The following is a 22,487-nucleotide window of genomic DNA, read 5'->3' as shown; positions in this document are numbered from 1 at the left end:
ACAGAAAGATAAACCGTGATCTGCCCACATTCCAAACGTACCTGCCGGTGGAGTTTTGGAAGCTCGGAGTCTGAAGATTTTCGACCCTTAGAATTACTGTCTCGACTGTTTCTGCCTCACTCGCACAGTCTCGTCCTCTCACCATGCCTTTCTCTCACTTTCTTTTCCTCTCGTGGCTCCTCCCCGCCTTTGAAAAGTTCTGTTTCTCTTTTAGTTAGACTAGCCTTTACTTTCTTTTGTTTTAGCATTTAATTTTAGTCAGGCTTTTGTTTTAGTTCATTAGTTCGTTGATTTGGCTGATCAATATGAAACCCTTGGTTGGGGATGGTTTTTACAGTATTCTCAATCATTCATAGGCCACAAACTGGCCAACATGTTACTTAGGACTTGTTTTTGGATAATGAAGGAAAACCAGCCATGCAGAGCCTATTGGAGGGATTCTCGATCTCAACTGTCCCTTTGCCAATCGCCGCCCCTTAACCGTCTTCTTTTGCTTGGTACTATCGGGATAGCAATCAGGATAAAATGCTTTGATCCCATTCTATCATTCAATAAATCTCGCATGAAGATCATCATCTGGAATCATCATAATCATTACCATTATCATCGCTACATTCAAAGGTCTGGCTGAGCGTTTCTTGATACCGACTGGCATCATCAGCGGTCACATGAGCTCCATTTTGTGCTTCATCCATATTTGACAATTGCAGGATTGTGTTACTACTTTTCAGAGATGCATTCAAGAAAGATAACTGCATTTCATCGTCATCGCTATCTTGGTCATCATCTACTCGGAGAGGTCCATTGAGCCTTCTTTCTTTTCCTTGATTCTGAATGGTATGTCCAACAAGCTCCTTTGCTTCCTCTTGTTCTTCAACCGTCTTGGCCAATGACAGAAGGATATTCTTTGCTTTCTGATCTGCTTTATATCCAGATGTCTCCATTTCCTTGAACCAGAAGACACCACTGCCAAAATCAGCATTCTTTGCATGGGCATCCATCAGAATTGTGAAGATGGTCTGGTTAGGTTTGATTCCTTTCATCCGCATCTCCTCGTATATACTCATCAATTTCTCCATATTATTCATCTTTGCATATCCTTTCATAAGTGTCCCATATGTCACAACATTAGGAGTAAGACCATCTCGTTTCAAACGTGCAAAAAATTTCTCTGCACCTTCCGTGTCAGATGCATTAAAGTATGCTAGCAACATGGTAGTATACGAGCACAAATCAGGATAGTACCTGAAAAATCCAGGATTGGATCAATGAATAACCAGGAAATATGTAGACTTATAAGATCCTTGTAGATGAAAACAGAAGACATACCTGTCTCTTGTCATGCTCTTGAACACTGTTCTAGCTTCCTCCACCATCCCAGATATTGCAAATGCATCAAGCAGGATATTATAAGCTTTTCGTGTTGGCCTGAAAATTCAGAAGGTTCAGAATGTGTTCTCAAATGAAAACTTTAGTAAATATGCAATTTTAACTATTCATGATTCTCTTCACGTGCAAAAAGCATGCTAACAGGTTTACAAAGCTTCAAACTGCCATGAAAGATGGCAAAAATACAAGCGTTGTGCAATTTTTTATTTTCTCGAGACCTTTTCTTGATCAAACATACCACCACCTCGGAATAATAAAAGATTTTTTTTTGTGTTAAGATTTTGATATAAATCAAGTCAAATATGTGTCTGCAGGAAAGAGTATGAAAGCTTCAATGTTGAAGTGAGTATGATTCTATGCCACTGGAAGTAAAGAAGCTTTAAGTTCCGAACAGGAGATTAGCCAGAGCAAGTGAAAATCATGTTGTGCTCAAGTTAAAACGACAGAGTTGAAAGTATCCAAAGAAGATGAGAAAGAGAGACTCAATTTCAAACAAAAGTTAGTGTCAACACACCTAACACCTGCATCTAGCATCTCCTCAAAAACTGCCAGTGCTTCATCCTCCCTTCTAGCTTTTCCGTAAGCATTGATCAACAGCGAGTAGCTCATGACGTCAGGTCTGAACCCAGCTCTTTGCATCTAAAAAAGAATTCAATTCATCATTTCTACAATAACAGCTAGCGATAAGATTTACAAGATTGAAAAGAAAAAATGGAACTTTATTCAAAAAATTTATTTATTCAACCAAAAAGCAAGCCTGAAAAAACAAAAATCTACGCTACTGAAGAAAAGTTCAAAACTATTAACTTTCTTCCCGCTTCTATGTAAACATCAAGATGTAGCAACACCCTCAGTTCCAAGGAAAATGTGCATTTGACATAGATGAATTACTTACTATTTCTTATGATTTAGTTTTATCCTTAGTCAGCAAGAAGCAATAGATGTTAAACATGCTTAACTTCATGTTACCAATATCAACACTTGCACAACATTGGGAGTAGAACTTCCTGGGAGACCTTTAAAATAATTCATTTATTCAAAGAAAATCTTGGCAATTTAGAGGGAGAGAAGGAGATCAATTGAACTCACCAGTAAAAACTTTAAAGCACAAGAAAATATCTTGCTCATTTAAAGTTTTTTTTTTGGATAATCCAAGGGAAAAAAACCCTAATCACTGACTTCACATTGGCTGGCCTGTGGTTGGTAAAACCGTTGAGGTCCCCCCTCCCCGGCCCACCGGCAAGTACACCCAACTTCGACCTTGCAGCAAGGGACGCAGCCCATGGGTTTCAAACTTGTGATGTCCTGTCAACTTGGTAACATTCGTAAGTCACACCTACCATATAAGCGAAGCCCTTGCTCATTTAAGGTTATTGCCATATTTTCCCAAGAATTTCATAATACTCATAGTTTCACAATTTTTATGCCCCACATATTCCATTTTTCAATTATTTACCACATCTCTCTCTGTATATATATACACACATTTCTAAAAGACATCGTTGCACGTATTTTTTTGCTTAATCTTAGCCTGTAGATGTGTTCATTAGTGCTTATTCACTAAAAAACATGCTTTGGATCGAATCAATTTGTTGAGAAACCTTGATTTTTATTTTAATAAGTTTTGGTGCAATATGAGCCGTTGATTTCTGGTTGCTCTAAATATGCATCTAAATACAAAAAACACCTAACCTAATACATGTTTTCTATCAAGTTAACTATAGAGAATACATCTATGAGTTTGGATTAAGCAAACACTCAAAACTTTATCCTTTGAAGCCGTTTAGGACAGTATAGGAGATAAGACTGTTTAGGAGCCTCTCTCTCTCTCTCTCTCTCTCTCTCTCTCTCTCTCTCTCTCTCTCTCTCTCTCTCTCTCTATCTATCTATATATATATATATATATATATATATATGAGGAATGTATTTGTTAGGACCCAACAAAAGTCTGTTACTAGTTTGTTTGTTTTTTTGCTGAAACTGAACCTATGTAAACAAACCTGCAACTATGGTTTCTTGCAGGGTCCTAATTGGGGTCCTAATGAAATGTGTGTATGTGTGTGTTTACTAATGTCTACTGTATGTACAATCTAGCTGAAAAATCATAGGTGCAAGCTGTATCCACTGAATCTGACCTCATGGATGTGTTCAGCATGGTTTATTTGTTAGGTATCACTCTTTGGATCATCTTTTTTCGATGTAGAAGCATGATTATTTGAGTCATGAAATTTTAGTACATTGTAAGCCATTGATTTTTCAAGCCCTTAAAGACCAACTTACATGTTGCAGAATTATGATGCAAAACCTATTTTCTACTAAAGAAACTATGTAGATCAAATCTATGGCATTAGATTAACAAAAAATGTAAAATTGTGAAAAAGAGTGTTTTCTCCTAGATTTCATGTACAAATAACTGTAGCATATAAATATAAGCTCAAGTGACATAAGCAAGCGTATACACTATGATTTCCGGTAGTGGAGATGCTAGAAACTGGCAGGTTTGCAACAACTCAAAAGGCAACCAGTACTCCCTTTTCAGGTGTTTGTTTTATGTAAATGTCCTGTACAAACGGGTGAGTCAATTTTTGACATGGTTTAACCAAATAAAATCTACCCTTCTAACTGACAGCATTGTAGGTGGATTGATCAAAAAGCAATAGGGTGGCACTGGCCTACTATGCCACCTGGGTACGGGTACGGGTACGGGTATGGAGGGTATGACACGGCCATATATATATATATATATATATATATATATATATATATATATATATATATATATACAAAATAAAGTGAATATAATCTAAATATATATGCTATATCTAAAATATATATTATATACTGAAAATATAAAGTTATAAACTGAAAATATAATTGTAAATTGAATACAAACTTGTATGTACAGAGTGTAAAATGGTGTGTCCAGGTGTCGACCTGTGTTGACACAGGGACACGCATGTCGACACAGGTACGGAGGGCAAAATGGAGTGTCCGTGTGACATAGCTGGCCTAATTTCAAACTGATCTGATGTCGGATGGTGTCAGTGTCACAGAAGGGTAGAATGTCTCACAGGCATCAGGCATTATCATCAACATCACACGCACACACACACATGGAAAATATTAGCTACCTGTGTTGGTACAGTTTCTTAGTGTTTCATGAACTTTTTGTGGGTCACAGATATGATTTACGCAGTTTACTTAGTAAAATACATTCAATTGTCTTGTATAAACACGTCTTTTAAGAGCCTCAAAAATTAATTGTCCATAAAGTATCAAAACTTTATGATTAAATATATTTAAAATTTGAAACTACACAATCCGAAGTGTGATTGCCAACAAACATACCATGTCAAACTTATCTGAGGGTTCCCTTTGATCAAATAACACCAGCACCTACAATTTTTTGCTAAATAGTTTTGTACAATCAGGTATCAAATTATCCCATATATGTTCTCTTCAGTACTACTACTAATAATTCCATACTAGTTTAAAGCAGTCTTAAAATCAATTTCCCACAATGCACAAAATTCTTACAGCAATAAAATCAATTTTTACACCAAAACAACTATATGAAATGTGTGCTTAGTGAACAAAACATGCGAACATACCTACAAGGTCTGAGTACTTAGTGAACAAAACATGCAAACATACCTACAAGGTTTGAGTAAATAATACCCGCAACTTTTGACTTTCTACTAGGCACACACACACATATACACATGGCAAACATACCTAAAAGGCCTGCAACTTTTAACTTTCTACTAGGAGCACACACACACACACACACACACACACACACACACACACACACACACACACACACACGCGCTCATATACCTGTGATAATGCATGAGATTTTCCCTTGAAAATTAAGAGTACCGGAGCTTTGTGTTCAAATTCAGGACTTAGATGTGATTCAGAGCCCAAGATCCAATAAAATTGGGTCCATATTTGAGCTTTTCTGAAAAGTACCTTTTTACGTACAAATTTTTCTGCAACTAAATATTTCTTTCAAAAGAATGAGTTTTTTCATCTGATAATTTAAAAAATATAAAGTTTTGTTTTTCAAATATTTAATTGAAAAATGTGTTTTAAATGGAGTTCTACTAACTATGGAATCTTGTGATTGGCTTGCAAAAGTCACTAGCAAACTTGATCACAAGGATGGTCATGGTGCCTGAGCCACCTTCTTAGGATCTAGGATGGCCAGAGCCAAGCTTTGGCCATGCACGTTGATGGGGCTACAAGGTGACAAAACAGCATGTGGCTCATTCACTGGCCAGAAGATCTAGCCTCAAATAGGCAGGGTCAGACCAACCCCACTCATGTCTTTCCCTTTTGAAAAAGGGCCAAGCTTGTGGGTAGCCCATGGCCCGGCTTGGCCTCAAGCCCAACCAGTTGAGGGGCTGGTTTTAACTAGGGTCGGCAAATCTAGAAAAGCAGTGTTCAGTATCAGTATCGGCCCTGAATCGTTAGGCCAACGATTCAATTGTATTGGCCGATACCGACACTCAAGTGAATTGTTCTGTATTGGCCAAAAAATAATAAACAAAACATTACATGTCAATCAGAACGTGACACATGTTAAAACCATTAAAGAAATATTAAAAAATTAATTTTCAGTATTTTTATATTTATTAAAAATTAGCTGATTCAAGGCTGATGTGTATCGATTTTCTGCCGATACGATACCTATCGGCCGATACTGACAACATTGTTTTAGATCTGGTGCCTTTGGGTGTTGTGTCCTGAAAGAAAGAACCAAGGAAGAAGTTGACAGCAGCCAAGAAGAGGACTACCCAATTAGGGTATTTCTACTTTCTTAGATTTAAATCTGATGTCTTCTCATATTTTAAAGAATTTCACATGATAATCAAAAATCAATTTCACAGCAATATTTTCATTTTCTGATCCGATTCAGGAGGAGAATACATTCCAATGAATTTCAAAATTATTTAAAACAAAATGAAATTTTGTACCAAAGATCTTGTCAAAAAACACCATAACAAAATTGTTTAGCGAAAAGAAAACATAAGCACATCATTGAAACAACTAGAACTTTGTTTATTTCAAAAAATGTTTCACAAAAATTTTGGGTTGAAGCCATACGTATCTCCATTTATTTGAAAAATAGGATGCCTTCTTCTTTAGAAGACATTTCACCCCTAGAAAAATTATTAAATGTTACTCCTTATTTTAAACGGTTAAAAGTCTTTAGATGTAAATGTTTTGTTCTTTTAAAGGAAATGATAAACTATCACCTAAAGCTTTGCAGGGTGTCTTTCTTGGTTACGGTGAAAACCAAAAAGGATACAGATGTAATGATATAAAAAATGATAAATTATATATTTCAAGAAATGTCACTTTTTGAAAGAAAAAATGGATTTAAAAAGGAAAAGTCTAAGGAGGAAGGAAGTAGAATATTTAGTTTTATTTGATCTTTTGCCTAAGAAAGGTGATGGTCGTTAGCTCAAATGATTGGGATGATAATGATGTTTATAATGATTCCTTTCATAATGTGAATTCAAATAATGAATCCTAATGCGGATCCAAAATTTGAAGACTCGGATCCAGATCCATTGCCCTAAGTACCTGATGCTGACCCTAGATTGGGTGACCCAGATCCAAGTCTATTGCACCCAATACTTGATAAGGATTCATTTGGTGCTGCCTCAAATCCAAGCTCTAAACACCATCCAGTTGTGGGGCCGCTCATCAGGATGCCACATCATCAGGGCAGCCAAGTTGGACCAGCGAGACCCGCTCCAAAGGTGCCACCGCGTTGCAACCTTGAAAGAACAAATCTGGACCCGAATCCGATGATGCGGACTAAACCGGACCCGGATACACCAAAGACTAGTTGGCCCTTGTGGGGCCCGCCTAGGGAGGTCAACCTCTCCACTTTAAAGGGCCTGCATGGATCTGTAGGGGTGTTTATAGAGGAGATTAGGTGTTATCTAGGCCCAAGCTAGGTGTTAGCTCTTAAATGTATGTGGAATCCTAAGGGGGTCACCTACGCTTATCGTATTTTTAGCCTTATATTTATTGAAATTTGTAAGTTGTGTAGAGGTGTTATTAGCATCCCTTGTGCCTATATATAGAGGCTCATTTGTACATGAATGAATGAAGAATGAAATAGAATTGAGTTGCTCTCTCTCTCTCTCTCTCTCTCTCTCTCTCTCTCTCTCTCTCTCTCTCTCTATTCTTGTTTTCTAGTATTGAGAACCAGACCTTCCCTAGGTCATGGAGCTCAAGGACTAGGATGATGCACAATCCAAGTACAAAAGGCATGGTGAACTTGGTGTGTTCGGTGGCTAAGCCAACTCACCTGGTGAATCCAGACCATGGTTGCCAGTTGAGGAAGCGGGAGCGGGAAGCGATACGGGAAGCGGGAGCGGGAAGCGATACGGGAAGCGGGAGCGGGAAGCGAGGCACTTTCAAAATTTTAGGAAGCGGGGAAGCGTGGGACCACTTAGGAGCGATTCGGGAAGCGTCTCGGAAGCGACCTAGGAAGCGTCTCGGAAGCGAGGGGGAAGCGAAAAAAATAAAAATAAAAAATAAAAAATACAAAAAAATTGAAAAAACAGGGGAAGCGAGGGGGAAGCGTGGGGGAAGCGAGGGGGAAGCGTGGGGGAAGCGTTGGGGAAGCGTGGGGGAAGCGCGCTTCCCATTAAAGGGAAGTGCGTCCCCCATTAAAGGGAAACGCGTCCCCCATTAAAGGGAAGCGCGCTTCCCAAAAAAGGGGGACGCTTCCCCCCACGCTTCGGAAGCGCGACGTTTCGCGCTTCCGAAGCGCGCTTCGGGGAAGCGCGCTTCCCCTTTTAGCTAGGCGCTTCCGGTAACTCTGATCCAGACGCCCTGCAGACCCTCACCCCTGCCCAAGCCATGGACCTAGCCTATTTACACCCTAGTAAGTCAAACCAATCCTTATCCTAAGCCCAGACCCTTCCTTGAACTCGCCTAATCTGTCTAAACCAGTTTGGCCACGTTTCTGTTGTTGTGAACTGCAAAAACTGGTCTGACTTGCAAACCCCATATCTCTCTGTCCAGAACGAGTTTAGCTCTGAAATTTGAACCGTAGCTTCACCAACATGTCCTTAGCCTACCCTTCAAAAATCAGAATATATCTCTATAACATTCAGGAGATCTAATTTTTTTAGTGCAGTAGTTCTGTCCAGTGCAAAACCCAAACCCTAACGCCTGTTCTCAAACCTATATCTCTCAAACCTAGTGGAGTTAGGCCCTGAAATTTTAACAAGACCTTTCCTCATGTGTCTAGTAGCTTGACCTAAAAACCAGCCTTTTCTGTGCAGCTGTTTGTGAGAAATAAATTTTCTCCTGAACTCTATCAAAACCCAACAAAACCAGACCTTGTCTTGACCATGGTTGTCAGTCGAAGAAGCGGGAAGCGAGGCACTTTCAAAATTTTAGGAAGCGAAAAGTGTGGGACGACTTAGAAGTGAATCACGAACCGTCTCGGAAGCGACCTAGGAAGCAAACCGGAAGCGACCTAGGAAGCGAGGGGGAAACGAAAAAAGAATAAAAACTAAAAATAAAAAAAGGGAAGCGAGGGAGCACACTTTCCAAAAAAAGGACGCTTACCCACGCATTTCGAAAGTGCGACGTTTCGCACTTCCAAAACACGTATCAGGGAAGCGTGCTTCCCCTACTGTATAGGCTCTTTCGGTAACTCTGGTCTTGACTGAGTTTGCCTACCTAACCTAACAGACCAAACCCAACCCAACCCTGTGGACCCAGGAATGCACCAAATTGGTATCAGTGCAAGGGTCCTATGTCTCCTTAGAAAAACCAAGTCTAAATTCCCCAAATGAACTCGAAATCTATCAACTCAATCACCAAGAAGATCAACTCCAAATGTGGTGTTGTTGGAAACTCATTGGCCAGTTTCCAAACCATGTTGAATCTGCTATAACTGATATAAATCAATGTCCAGACCACACGGCAGCATCTCCAACCTGATGTCCATAACGGAAATAGCCTTGAAAAGTGCATCAAAGCAGCATGTGAATCAGCTCCATTACCGTAACCCGTGGACAAAACCAGCAAAAACGAACTTGCCATTGTTCTTGAGGTGAATGCAGTTCCTGAAGGACTATTCGAGGTCCCGACGAATGGAGCAGCAAAGAAAGTGATGTCCAGCCTTATTTCTCTTAAAAGACCTGAATCATCGTTCCAATGTAATGAGCTTTGTAGTCAATAAATTGGACTATGTAGTTTTGCGCAAAAGAATGCCAAAAAATGTCGAGCAAGTTATCGAACCCCCCACACTAGTTGCTAGGTTTTTTCGTGCTTGTATGACCAACCGAAAGCATGAAGTTTGTGCGCCTTTAACGTGCCTGGGCATGGTGCGGTGAAGCCCTAACATGAGTTTTCCCTTGCTCGTTATGGGCTGGACCCGAAACCCGTGTTAGGCGGTGGTCCATGCGATGGACGAAACATAAGAGGTAGGAACACCCACTCCCTAGCATGCAAGAGTGGGGATGATGCACTCCACACCAACACTATGAACTGCAGCACTTATGTGCGTGTATATAACTAGGTACCTTACCTAGAGACACCTGAGTTGGACTCGGTGAAGGTGCAGGACTGCAACAACTATCTGGGCAACCCCATATGTTTCCCCAGTTGTGCACTGCACACAAGTATCTCATTTTTTGCTGTGTGCATTCACAGCAGCACCAACTCAGCAAAACAACACCTTTCGTTACGGTGTCTAGAAGAAATTGGAAGGATCGCACTTGCTGGAGGATTAGTATAAAGGATTGTGCATAGGAATGTGCTTGAGCCTCTCATGAATGGGAAGTTGATTTGATTATATACGGGCTCACTTCTTGCTGGTACTATTTTGTGGGCCAGCCTCGGTACCTCGCACAATGGATGGCTTGAGTTCAAATCTCAATGAAAGCCTCAACTCCTTGCCAACAAGTTTTGAATTTGCCCCAGATGGGAAGGGGCTCATAGTGTTTGGATTAAACCCATTCATTGTTTTTTATCCCGGTGGAAATCATAAATGGATCAACCATCGATGGAGTGAGCTTTCCCCTCTCACAAGTGCAGATGATTCGTGTGTGTTGAAAGGAAGTACGAGTGCCACATGGTGTTCAAGGCTGGAAGACAGTCTAAAAACAACTATGAAGGTATGCGCCAACTTTCGTGTTCGACGATGCTCTTTGGAACGGAACCTTGCCTAGCAGGCTAGGCAATTTTCAAGGGGGATGGGATGATGCGGATCCAAAATTTATCTAAATCCATTGCCCCAAGTACCTCATGTTGACCCTAGTTTGGGTGACCCAGATCCAAGTACATTGCACCCAATACTTGATGAGGATCCATTTGGTGTTGTCGCAGATCCAAGCTCCAAGTGCCATCCAGCTGTGGGACCCTTCATCAGGATGCCACATCATCAAGGCAAACAAGTTGGACCAAATATAGACCCGAATTTGATGATGCAGACTGATCCGGACCTGGATCCACCAAAGACCGGTTGGCCCTTGTGGGGCCTGCCCAGGGAAGTCAACCTCCCCAATTTAAAGGGCCTGGATGGATGTGTAAGCGTGTTTATGGGGGTGCTTAGGTGTTTTATAGGCCCAAGGTAGGTGTTACCTCTTAAATGTATAGGGAATCCTAAGGGGTCACCTAGGCTTATCGTATTTTTAGCCTTATATTTATTGAAACTTGTAAGTTGTGTAGAGGTGTCATTAGCCTCCTTTGTGCCTATATATAGAGGTTCATTTATACATGAATGAATGAATGAAGAATGAAATAGAATTGAGTTGCTCTCAATCCCTCTCTCAAAAATTCTCTCTTTAGAAAAGGCCTCACTCCCTCTAAGTCTCTCTCTCGCTTTCTCTCTCTACCAGCCCCTAGGCCATCTTTCTTGTCTCTCTCTGGTATTGAGAACCAAAACTTTCCTAGGTCGTGGAGCTCAAGGACTAGGATTTTGTCGAGTCCAAGTACAAAAGGCATGGTGAACTTGGTGTGTTTGGCAGCTAAGCTAACTCACCTGGTGAATCCACACGCCCTGCAGACCGTCAGACCTGCCCAAGCCATGGACCTAGCCTATCTACAACCTAATAAGTCAAACCAACCTTATCCTAAGCCCAGACCCTTCCTTTAACCCCGCCTAACCCATGTGAACCCAGTTTGACACATGTTTTTGTTATTGTGAACTGCAGAAAGTGGTCTGACTTGCAGACCTCATATCTCCCTGTCCAGAACAAGTTAAGGTCTGAAATTTGAATCATAACTTCCCCAACGTATCCATAGTCTACCCTCCAAAAACAAAATTTATCTCCATACCATCCGGGAGATCTGATTTTTTAGTGCAGCCTGTAAGAGCCAAAACGCAGTCCTATCCAGTCCAAAACCCAAACCCTAATGCTTGTTCCCGAACCTATATCTCTCGAGTCTAGTGGAGTTAGGCCCTAAAATTTTAACAGGAGCTTCCCTCATGTATCTAGTAGCTTGAACTAAAAAATCAGTTTTTTTGTTCAGCCGCTTGTGAGAAATAAATTTTCTCTTGAACTTCGTTAGAACCCAACAAAACCAGACCTTGTCTTGATTGAGTTAGCCTACGTAACCTAACCCAATCCAACCTCGTGGGCTGAGGAACGCAACAAATCCTCACATGAGCTTTGTGTCTACACCGAGTGAGATAATAGGGATCATCCATGTTCCTTAGAGAAGTAGTCTCAACTCTCAAGAACAAGCTATAGATGAATACAATCCTAAGATATCCCAAAGGATATTCTAAACCACCAAGTAGGTTTGTATCCTATGAATCTTTTTCTCCAAATTATAAAACATGAGTAATGGCATTCACTTCTACTATAAAGAATCCAACTATAGTGAAGCCAAAGGCCAATACCAGTGGATAGAAGAACATAGAGCCAAGACATGGTAAATAGTGAACTCACCCTTAGGAAAAAAGACCATAGGGTGTAGAAGGGTGTTTAAGGTCAAAACTAAAAGTGATGGATCCCTAGAGAGGTCTAAGGCTAGATTTATTGCAAAAAAAATATTTACAGAAATATGGTATTGATTATGAAGAAACTTGTGTTCTTGTTGCTAGGATGATGAGTGTTAGGACCCTTATTGTCGTTGCTTTTATCAAACAGTGGTTTATCTACCAAATAGATGTTAAAAATAAATTTTTTAATAGTGATCTTATTGAAGAAGTCTACATGAATCCTCCTCCGGGGCTTGACAATGAAAAACGTAAAGTGCTTCAGCTTAGGAAAGCCTTGTATGGTTTAAAACATGCTCCTATGGCATAGTATGATCGCTTTAACAAAGTCATGTTAAATCTTAAATTTACTCTTGTTATATTGACACTGCTCCTTTTCTTAGAAATGCAGGAACATGTATAGTTATTTTATTATTATATGTTGATGATATGATTATCACTAAAAGTGATAAAAAGATAATTGACGATATTAAAAATATTCTTAAAGAAAGTTTTGATATGTCTGACCATGGTTTTCTGAGATACTTTTTAGAATTGAAGTTGTGTACTCCCTAAGAGGATACATCGTGTCTCAAATGAAATTGGCTTCTGATATTATTGTTACATCGGGATTGTCGTAATTGTCAGATGATAAGGTGGTTGACACTCCGAAGGTTATCAATGCTAAAATGAGAGTGAATGACGGATCCTTATTGGAAGACCATTATCCCTATCAATAATTGATTATCTCTCTTATATATTTGTCCATCACTTGTTGTTGCGGCCACTACCCGCATCCCCAGGATCTATGTCGTGGTACATCTTAGTGGTTTGCGAGTTACAGAAAAAATAGGGTTAAACGGCTAAATCGGGTAAGTCAAAATTGGGCTCGATACGTGAATCGAGAATGAACTCCGATCCATATATGAAAAGACCTGGTTTAGGGCTTCTAGAGGGACCTAGGGACGTGTGTTGGAGTTTAATATAGGTACTAGGGGTCAGAGAGGTCAGGCTGGATTGTTGGGGAGGCTGATAAGGTTAAACGGGCAAAACTATACGTTCTACCGAATTGACATAGTGAGGTTTTGGTATTTTAGGTCCCGAATGTAGGTAGGGTCTTAGATAAAACTAGGATCAGTTCTAGGGGTTGTGTAGCAAGTTTAGAGAGGTCCAAAAGGGGTCTACACGTTCAGGTGTGGTCATGGTATGTACAAGAGATTAGAAAAGGCAAAACAGTCAGCAGAACCGGATCGCACTCCTCCTTTGAATGCGGTCTTGGTCTAGATGGCTTAGGCGGCTTTAGAGAAGGTTAGAGACTAATCGTATAGTATGATAGGAGTCCATAGAGTGTATAAATACTTAGGACAAAGTTGCAAGGATGACTGATAAACAAAATCAAGGCGGACAAGACTTAGCTTCCACAAGTAAGAAGGTGCTCTGCTGCAAGCCTACAACTGCAAGACAAGGATACAAGAAGGGCTTTGGCCCTTGGAAGGGATGAAAGACAAGTCTAAGGAGGCATGGCCTCACGTGAATCACAGAGACAAGAGGGAGAAACGTAAGGGAGGAGAGAGAAAAGAAGGGAAGAGAGACGTCTAGAGAGAATGGAGAGAAGGAGAGGTTCTAAGAAAACTTCAAATTTATTCTATATCTTTGTCGTGTTCAGGGATGCACTCAATCAGTCGAGAGCTCGACTCTTCTACTATGCATAATGGTGCTTCCTCACTGAGCACAAGGGCGTCGTGCTCCGCAGGCATGGTACTGCGAGAATCTTAGTTGTTGTCCTCAGGGTGGCAGCCATATGATACGGAATAGTTGAGTTGCTAGTCTGAATGGACCTACAACTGGTCCATGGTGCGTTGTTGGGGCATTGGCGACGGCTACGCTAGGAAAGGAATTACCTCTAGTAGTAGTTTTGCTGGTGGGATAGTCAACTCCCGAACAGTGATGTAGGGACAAGGGCCTCCAAAGGCCACTGCCGCAAGTGGCCTACAACGGAGCTATGTGTGCAGGAACTGTGGACACGCATTGTGCCAAGTCTCTGGTGTTCATGCATATATACTCAGTCGTTGCAACGGTCAATTCCTGCAAGGGTACTGCGCCATAGGAAAGAGTGGGGAGATCTGTGATCACTCGCCTCCATTCGGATTTGTACCATTCGAACACACGCAACTGTGATTCAAAATGCTGGTCACCTCATTTGCTCTCCTTCCTTTGAAGGATGTGCATCACTTTGACTTCCATATAATTCAATTGATTGAGTTGAAGTAGAGATCACAGCCCCAATAGTATGATATCTGGATCCACCAAATGTCATGCTAAAGCATCAAGTGGGATGGTGTGGAAAACTTTCTGTTAGATGCAGAGAATAGGGTTACTATTCGACGAATAAAAACTGAAATAAAAACAAAGTCGAACCAAGGAATTAAAATCGATAGAGATACTGACATCAGCAATAAATGTCATGTTAATCCTTTTTTTAAGCCTAGACTTCTGGCTCGATATGACAGAAAACCAGATCTAGGTAAGCTCCTTTTTTTATGATCAACCTTTTTTTATAGGTCACAACTTGCCCTTTTTTTTTTGCTGATATCAGAAAGAAATGAAAATCTGAGAAGAAAAGCACGATCAGACCTGGTCTGAACCAGATCTGATAAAGAAAAGAAGTGTAGATGGATGAAGATCTGATAAGAAGAAAACACGATCCGATCTGGTCTAAACCAGATCTAATAAAGAGAAGAAGTGCAGATAGATGAAGATCTGTAGATAGAAGCAGAAGATATTTAGGAGGTAGGAGAAACTTAACTGAATCAATAAAATGCAGTCTTTGATTTGACAGGGACTTAATCTCGTCCTTTTGATACCATTTTAGATCTGGTGCCTCTTGGTTTTGTGTCCTGCAAGAAAGAACCAAGGAAGAAGAAGACAGCAGCCAAGAAGAGGATGACACAATTAGGGTAGGCGCCCCTCAATGCCATATTAAATATAGTTTTCATGTACAAAAATACCCCTGTTAAGAATACATTAACCTCCCACATGTCCTATCTAACTTGAATGACAAAAAAAAACCTACAATACAATACAAGGGACATATGTTACACTACAAAGAAAATACATGGATCATGGATAGATCTTGATCAGATCCATATTCTTAACAACTTGTTCATACTTATCAACTTGCCCACGCCATTGTAACTCTCAACTAAGCCATGGGTCAAGTTAGGTTGACCCACTGACTCTGATGTGAGGTCCATGCATTTTGTCATGCTCAACCATGAGCATGGGATCAAAGATGCACAAGAATCTTTTGTATTACACACACTTGGGAAGAAAAGGTAAAAAGAAAGAGCTTGACATGATATTGCACCTGATCATAGATGCTTGAAACCTCCTTGTAATTAGTCTCAAATGACATTAAGCTATTAAATGTAACTGTAGATTGAGGCACTCCTCTAGCAACCATCTGTCCCAGTAGCTTCCGAGCTTGGTCATAGTTCCCTAATTTTCCATACATATAAATCATCATATGAAACATTTTCTGGTCTGGCTTAAATGGAGATTTCTCATCATCCAAAATAGCTTGAAAAATAGATTCAGCTTCTTTATATTTATCTCCCTGCAAAATACAAAACAAAAGGAAATTAGTAGAGATGGGAATAGGAATTTTTTATGCTAGATAACTTTTATGTGCAAAAAACACCTTAGGTGCCAACATTATACTTCAAAAAAATAATTGGGTAGGACGCTGACCACATATCTATTTGAAGAACAATGTTTCTAGTGTGACTTAGGGCATGTTTGATGGTGCAGAAAAATAGGCTGCCACGACTATTTTTGCCTCTTTTGTGGGGTCCACCACCTCACATTATGGAAATTATTCTCCTTGTTTTTCTGTGAGGCTGGAGACCTTTTATCCAGGAAACAGGGATAAATAATTGGACCCCAAGCACTCCAACTATTTTTTCCCACCTTTTCCACCAGGAAAGATAGCCAGCTGCCGATTTCTTGGCAGAGTCAAACACAATCTCATAAGCAACAGTTTGCATCCCCTTCCACCTCAACCCCACCAACAACAAAAGGAAAAAAAGAAAGAGAGTGAAGGAGGGCCAGGGTGGGGCCATCATGGCAGAAATATGACATAGAAGGATCCAGACTCAAAATGTGTCCACTTATCCACATGGATCCTGCAAGGTGTACCCCAAGGTTGACAGTTCCATACCATGCATAATGGCATTAACATAATAAAACACTAACACCCACATTGGCAATGCAAAACATTTTGCCATGTCCATGAATCTATTTATTTTATCCATAAGATCATTCTTGATCTGCTTGCTAACTACTATTTTTCTTTTCATAATATGTCCGTTGCATGTCATGTATGAAACTTTTATTGACTTGGTATACTTAAGACTATGGAGACTCAAATGCTCATAGATGATATCAGAGAATACATGGTATCAATAATTCAAATAATTAAGTATAAAAGTCCATCCTTGTCTTTTCAGAAAACTACTGTCTTCTGTGTCTCATGTCCCTCTTTGTGTGAGAGCTTATAATTATTCCACAATGTTGACTTATCTAGCTAACTGGATGTCAGTGTATAAACTACCAATCAAGAGCTCAAATTTCAGATTTTGATAATGTGAAGAAACCAATATGCACCCAGAAGAATTGTGGATGAAAATGGATATTGCTAACAGTAAAATCACAATAAACGACATAAAGACAGGTTACCTGAACAAAGATCTTAAGAATTATTTGATATGTCATTGCTGAAGGTTCAGGTCCATTTAACTGCATCCTGCGAAATATTGCCTCAGCCTTGTTGTACTGACCTGATTTCCCATATGCTTCCATCAAAGCTGTATGACACATCACATTCAGTGCATAACCATTCTCATTCATATATTTGAACAATAACTCTGCTTTGTTGAATTCTCCTTGCTTTCCATAAGCTGTCATAAGCATAAGAAAATCCATCTCACTGAAATCCCACCAGTGCTGGTATCTGAGCCATTCAAGTAACTGATAGCCAAAAGTTAATGCATGAAAAAGCAACAGAAGCACTGCATAAATATAATTGTCCTCCAAAAAGCTTATTGAGGTGCAAAGAAAAAAAGTTTCAGGCCATAGCACAGTAATCAACTAAGAAATTGCATTGATCATAGACAGAAAGACATTCCCTTGCCTTTTTTTAGTCCCTTTGCTCCTTTTTAGTTTGTAAAAAGTATAAACAAACTCAAAGTTGATTAATACAACAGTTAAAAGAGATCTAATTTATATAATTAGCAAATTCATCTGGTCTCTGGTCAAATGATGCACTAATCTATTCATTTGCAGAAGTTGGACTCACATTTTCTAAGGTCAATATTGGTTACTTTAGAACTCCATAAACTTAATAAACAGGAAAATTAATGAATGAGTTGAATTTTGTGAACACAAATCTCTGATAGAACAATAGGGCATCTTTCTATATAGCACTCTCTTTGAAACATGTTTAGGGAACAAAAGAATTGAAGCAAAGCATGGACCACAAGAAATTTGCTTAAGAAAGATATGATACCATAAAATTGAAGAAAACAAGAAAATATAGTCTTTTAGCAGATAGAATAATGATTTCCAATCAGCACTTCAAAACTCATGAGCCTCCTAATTCAATTTGTATGCCATTTACAGAAACAAGTTAATGGAGAAGTTTCTCCTCAGTATCCTGAAGGTCTTCCACCAAAATTCTGTGCCAATAGTCTTCTGGTTCTCACAGATGACTGTATCTGATGTGGCATATTGGCACTCAAAACAGAACAAGATGGAGCGAAACCCACCCTCAATCTTAAGTGATGCAGGATACTGTCACCATGGAAGGAGATTTGGAAAGCATTTCTGTTATGCAGACCATTTCAAGATAAAAGGAAACTGAGGCTTTGCAAAAGGAAACCTGAAGGGTATCAACCATTGAAAAAGGATGTTGAGTGGATTGAAGCATTACTAAATTATTAGAAATTAACAGGGAATTGATCATCACTAATATTCAGCATCAGTAGAGGGAATTTGAATGAACTATCCAAACGTATTTCATTAGTTTTAGGTTATTATAAATTTTTCCTTATAAAAGTCAGCTCCTTGTCAAAATACAAAATTACATGGTGGACAGAAATGCCCTCAAATTAGAAAAACTAACAAAGAATGCAAATTCCCTGTTAATAATGAAAATGAAAAAAATACCGCTACTCCATAAACAAACAGACATATAGTAGGAACATAGTCCAGTATCATTCTTGTCAAATTTTCGGCAAGGTTTTTCTTGGAAGCTTTTTCAAAATTTGGTTTTTCTAGGGAAAATCTTAAGTTCAAAAAATTAAAAAATATAAAGAAGAATAAAAGAAATAAGAAATAATAGGTTTGGCATCCATTTCTTGCTAAAATATAAAGAAACAAGTAGAAAGGTTCTAAAACTACAAAAAAATTAAAACAAAATAAAACTCATACGCTCAAAATATATAAAAATAATAAAGTTTTTCAAAATCTTGTGAAACTATCATGATAATGTGTTTTGGTGATATTTTGAAAATATTGCAAAATTTTGATTTTTTTTTTTGCTTACCTTGAAATACCAATAATATCACAATATTTTCAAAATATCATTGATGTCAGTGACTATGAGTAAGAACCAATATGCACATATTTTTCATACTCTCCAAACTTGAGATGATGCAAGTGGAACCATGTGAGTTTGGAGATGAAATAGTAAATTGAGGTGTAAATTGACTCTTTGTGAAGAGGTTCACAATCTGCTATAAAGAGATTATTTTATCTAGATATGCTCGCCAAGTAAAATGACAATCGATCTCAACGTGTTTGGTGAACCCATGAAACTCTAAATTTTTGGTAATATTTATGGGACTTTGATTGTCTTAGTGAAGAGAAGTACCTTCTAATTTTGACATCTATATTTCAAGAAGCCAATGAAGTCATAAGTTGTTGTTGTTGTTGTTGTTTGTATCATGGCCCTACATTTTGCTTCAGTTGTAGAGAATGCAATGTCTTGTTATTTTTTGCTATTAGATGAAATCAAAGTCACAAGAAATATAAAAAAGCCAGAGATAGAATATCTAAATCTAGTGGATCCTTCAAAGTCAAAGACAAACAATATGCTCTCAATTCAAGTGGGGATGATGATAGAATCAAGGCATAATGCACAGTGTACCAAACACGTAAACAATGCTAACTTGCTAAGTACTGCTGACATAAATGGATTGTGGTGGACTCACAAACTCTCACTGCATATATGACATAGCTGACATTGTTCTACATATAATCAAATATATTAAGCCCCCCACAGATTGATGATATACTGTAGGATCACTCATTCATTATCCATCAGTTGTTTGAAGAATGCAATTAGCCCAAATGGGTCATGTCATCAGCTAGTCATACATGAACCACCAAATAAGTTGTGCAGTTATGATGAGACAACAAGCGCCTTATCTCGGAATATGTAAGTTGCATCCTAAAATATACAGTAACACTTTCAAATCCTTCATTTCAAACAAGTTGGCTGGTCCATGCTTAACATTTTATATTGTTTGTGTGTCATCCCTTGTAATGATTATGTCATCAACATATAACAATGCATAGCATCCTCTAGTAGATACAAATACAAAGAGTGTTTGATCATGATAGGTTTACCTAAAACCAAGTAGCTTGACAGCCAACCTAAATTTCTCAAGTCAAGCTTAAGGTACTTGTTTGAGTCTATATAGCACCCTGAAGTCTACGTGCTTTTTTTTTATATTTCTCCATTCAAAAATGTATTCTTAATATCCACCTAGTAGTCATGTGTCACGGGTACAAATGTCTTTGATAGTAACCTATAATTTCAAGGCATTTTCTCAGCAAGGGTATTTCTCAGAGAGATTTTCAATAGTTGAAAAATCTCGAGAAAAAACTGGGAGTTTTAAAATACAAAAATATGAAAAAAATAATAAATATAAGAAAGTAATAGGTATTCTAGGAAAAACATAAGGAAATAACTTTAAAAAGCTTTTAAACTAAGAAAAAGAAACTCAAAAAATACAAAACTTGGGCTTAAAATATAAAATAAGAATTTTTTCAAAAATATCGCTATATTATAGCGATATTTTTTGTTTGTGGCAATATTTTGCCGATATAATCGGCTGACCTTGATTTGCCAATAATATCGCAATATTTTTAAAATATGGTGACACTAGTTTCAATGAAGTATTCAAAGGCATTTCATTAGTTTTGAGGTTATTATGAGTTTTCTCTTACAAGGGTTGACTCCTTGATATAATGCAACATTACACAATGGATAGGCATTATAGAAATGCCCTTACACAACATGATTCATGATAAAATTAAAAAGACTATCAAAGGACAGAAATAGCCTTGTTAATAATGAAATTATACAAAAAGAATCAATAAAGACACATTTTCAGAACTGATAGCCTTATCAGTTTCTCTTGTAGATCTTAAAAGACAAGAGAAGCATAACCAATGCTAGTGCAGGCAAAACTAAAAGGTTCACCTACTACTAAACCCAATGTTTCAAATTTTCAATGTGTAATCTAGTACTCAAGCTGAATACATTGGAAAGTACTTGGCCCACTGGATGCACTAGCATACTGGGGTACACAGATGGTGGGGCCTAGGGTACTACGATAGTGTTCAGCCAAAGGGGGACCAATCATTGGGTCCCTCACTGGCCAAGCACCATCCTATGGGTGGTGGGCCCCAAGATGGGACATGTGGTGCCTTGCTAATGCAAAGTACAAGGCCTCGATTACTCAATTTACTCTCCAATGGTTCTGCATCAATATCAAAAGAGAACAAAGATTCGTAGGACAAGGTTACCTCATAAATGAATTTTTCAAGAACATAATAGAATTTTAATGCCTCTGTATGGAATGTACATGAGAATGAACACACACGCAGGGAAAAATTGCTCCTCCTAACTCTTGCTTAGGGGATGTTGGTTGCTTAGAAAGGTGCAGACAATCCTGGTTTTCAATGTTTTGAGGTATATTTTGTGGGAGTCACACACATTGAGTTTTTAAGCCCTTTAAAAGCATGCTTTTGTGTTGTAAAAGAACAATCCAAAAGCCAATTCCCAGTAAAAAACAAACCATATAGATCAGATAGGTAAGGTCAGATTTTAAAATAAAAGAGAGAGAGAGAGAGATGAAAAAAATGGAAACTAGCACCTTTTGCACCCTCCTTAAGTTAGTAGGAACAATTTATAGCTGGCTTGATTAATAAAGGTTAGTTTATTATGCTATCATATTGTTGGACTTGGAATTTCCCAACGCATTCATAATCAAAACTTAAATATTGAAGTTATAGATTCTGCTGCGTTGAGTGGATATGAACAACCAATGCACTAGCTACCTGCAATTAAATATACATGTCACGAATAAAAGAAAAGTGAAGCTTTTGGTGGATGGAGATCCTACAAATGCTTCATTCAAGGAAGGGTGAGACCCAGGAAGGACAATAGCCAAGGGCCCTGATGCCAGTTGGATCTTAAACCTACATGCCAATGCTCATGATTTTGATAGCTGTACCAGTGATATGGAGAACATCTCCCAAAAAGTCATAAATTGCTGATTGTAACCTATAACAGAGAGATGAATACTATGCAAAAAAACACTCAATGCCTTTTCTTTTTTCTTTGAAGTATTCATAATTTAACATTTTAAAGATTCGGTCAAATGTGATAGGTGGACCAGTAGAGTTGCACTATCTTTAACAACAGGGTCTGATGTCGAATCTCCATAGAGGGGATATGTCACAGCTTGGTTATCAAAAATAGAAAGGAGACCAGATTTCTTCCTATGAGAATACTGTAATTTCTTTTTATTTTAAAAAATCGAGTGATATAAATGGGGAAAAAGAAAAGAAAAATAGATGTGGATATAAATATCTTTTATAATCCCCATATCTTTCACCTAAAGTTTTTCCACATTGTTCCTATGAAATTTAAAAAGGCTAGAAGAAAGGCTGCTTATTAAGAAAGTTCTATATTGGTAATATATGTTAGCAGGGCAGGTACACGAACCGAGCAGCTTGTGACTCGGCTCGGTTTGGCTCATCACAAACTCATTTGTGA

The 22,487-nt window shown here is 38.6% G+C and overlaps 1 protein-coding gene across 1 annotated transcript in view; it reads right to left on the bottom strand.

The window, feature by feature from the left end:
- Nucleotides 1–291: 291 nt before the first annotated feature.
- LOC149845031 (Tetratricopeptide repeat (TPR)-like superfamily protein) overlaps nucleotides 292–22,487 on the bottom strand; it is a 32,091-nt gene continuing 9,895 nt past the window's right edge. The window contains exons 3-7 of the mRNA XM_089995457.1: nucleotides 17,096–17,386; nucleotides 15,726–15,974; nucleotides 1,904–2,028; nucleotides 1,330–1,428; nucleotides 292–1,245 (exon numbers count right to left, since the gene is read on the bottom strand). Of these exons, the coding sequence (XP_089851583.1) occupies nucleotides 573–1,245; nucleotides 1,330–1,428; nucleotides 1,904–2,028; nucleotides 15,726–15,974; nucleotides 17,096–17,386 (1,437 nt within the window). The 3' untranslated portion in view covers nucleotides 292–572. The remainder of the gene's footprint in view (nucleotides 1,246–1,329; nucleotides 1,429–1,903; nucleotides 2,029–15,725; nucleotides 15,975–17,095; nucleotides 17,387–22,487) is intronic.

This window comes from Nuphar pumila, chromosome 2 (genome assembly GCF_984573655.1).
Source record: "Nuphar pumila chromosome 2, dmNupPumi1.hap1.1, whole genome shotgun sequence".
Lineage (NCBI taxonomy): Eukaryota > Viridiplantae > Streptophyta > Magnoliopsida > Nymphaeales > Nymphaeaceae > Nuphar > Nuphar pumila.
The sequence above is the reverse complement of the archived record's forward strand: the minus strand, read 5'-3'. Positions and strand labels throughout refer to the sequence as shown.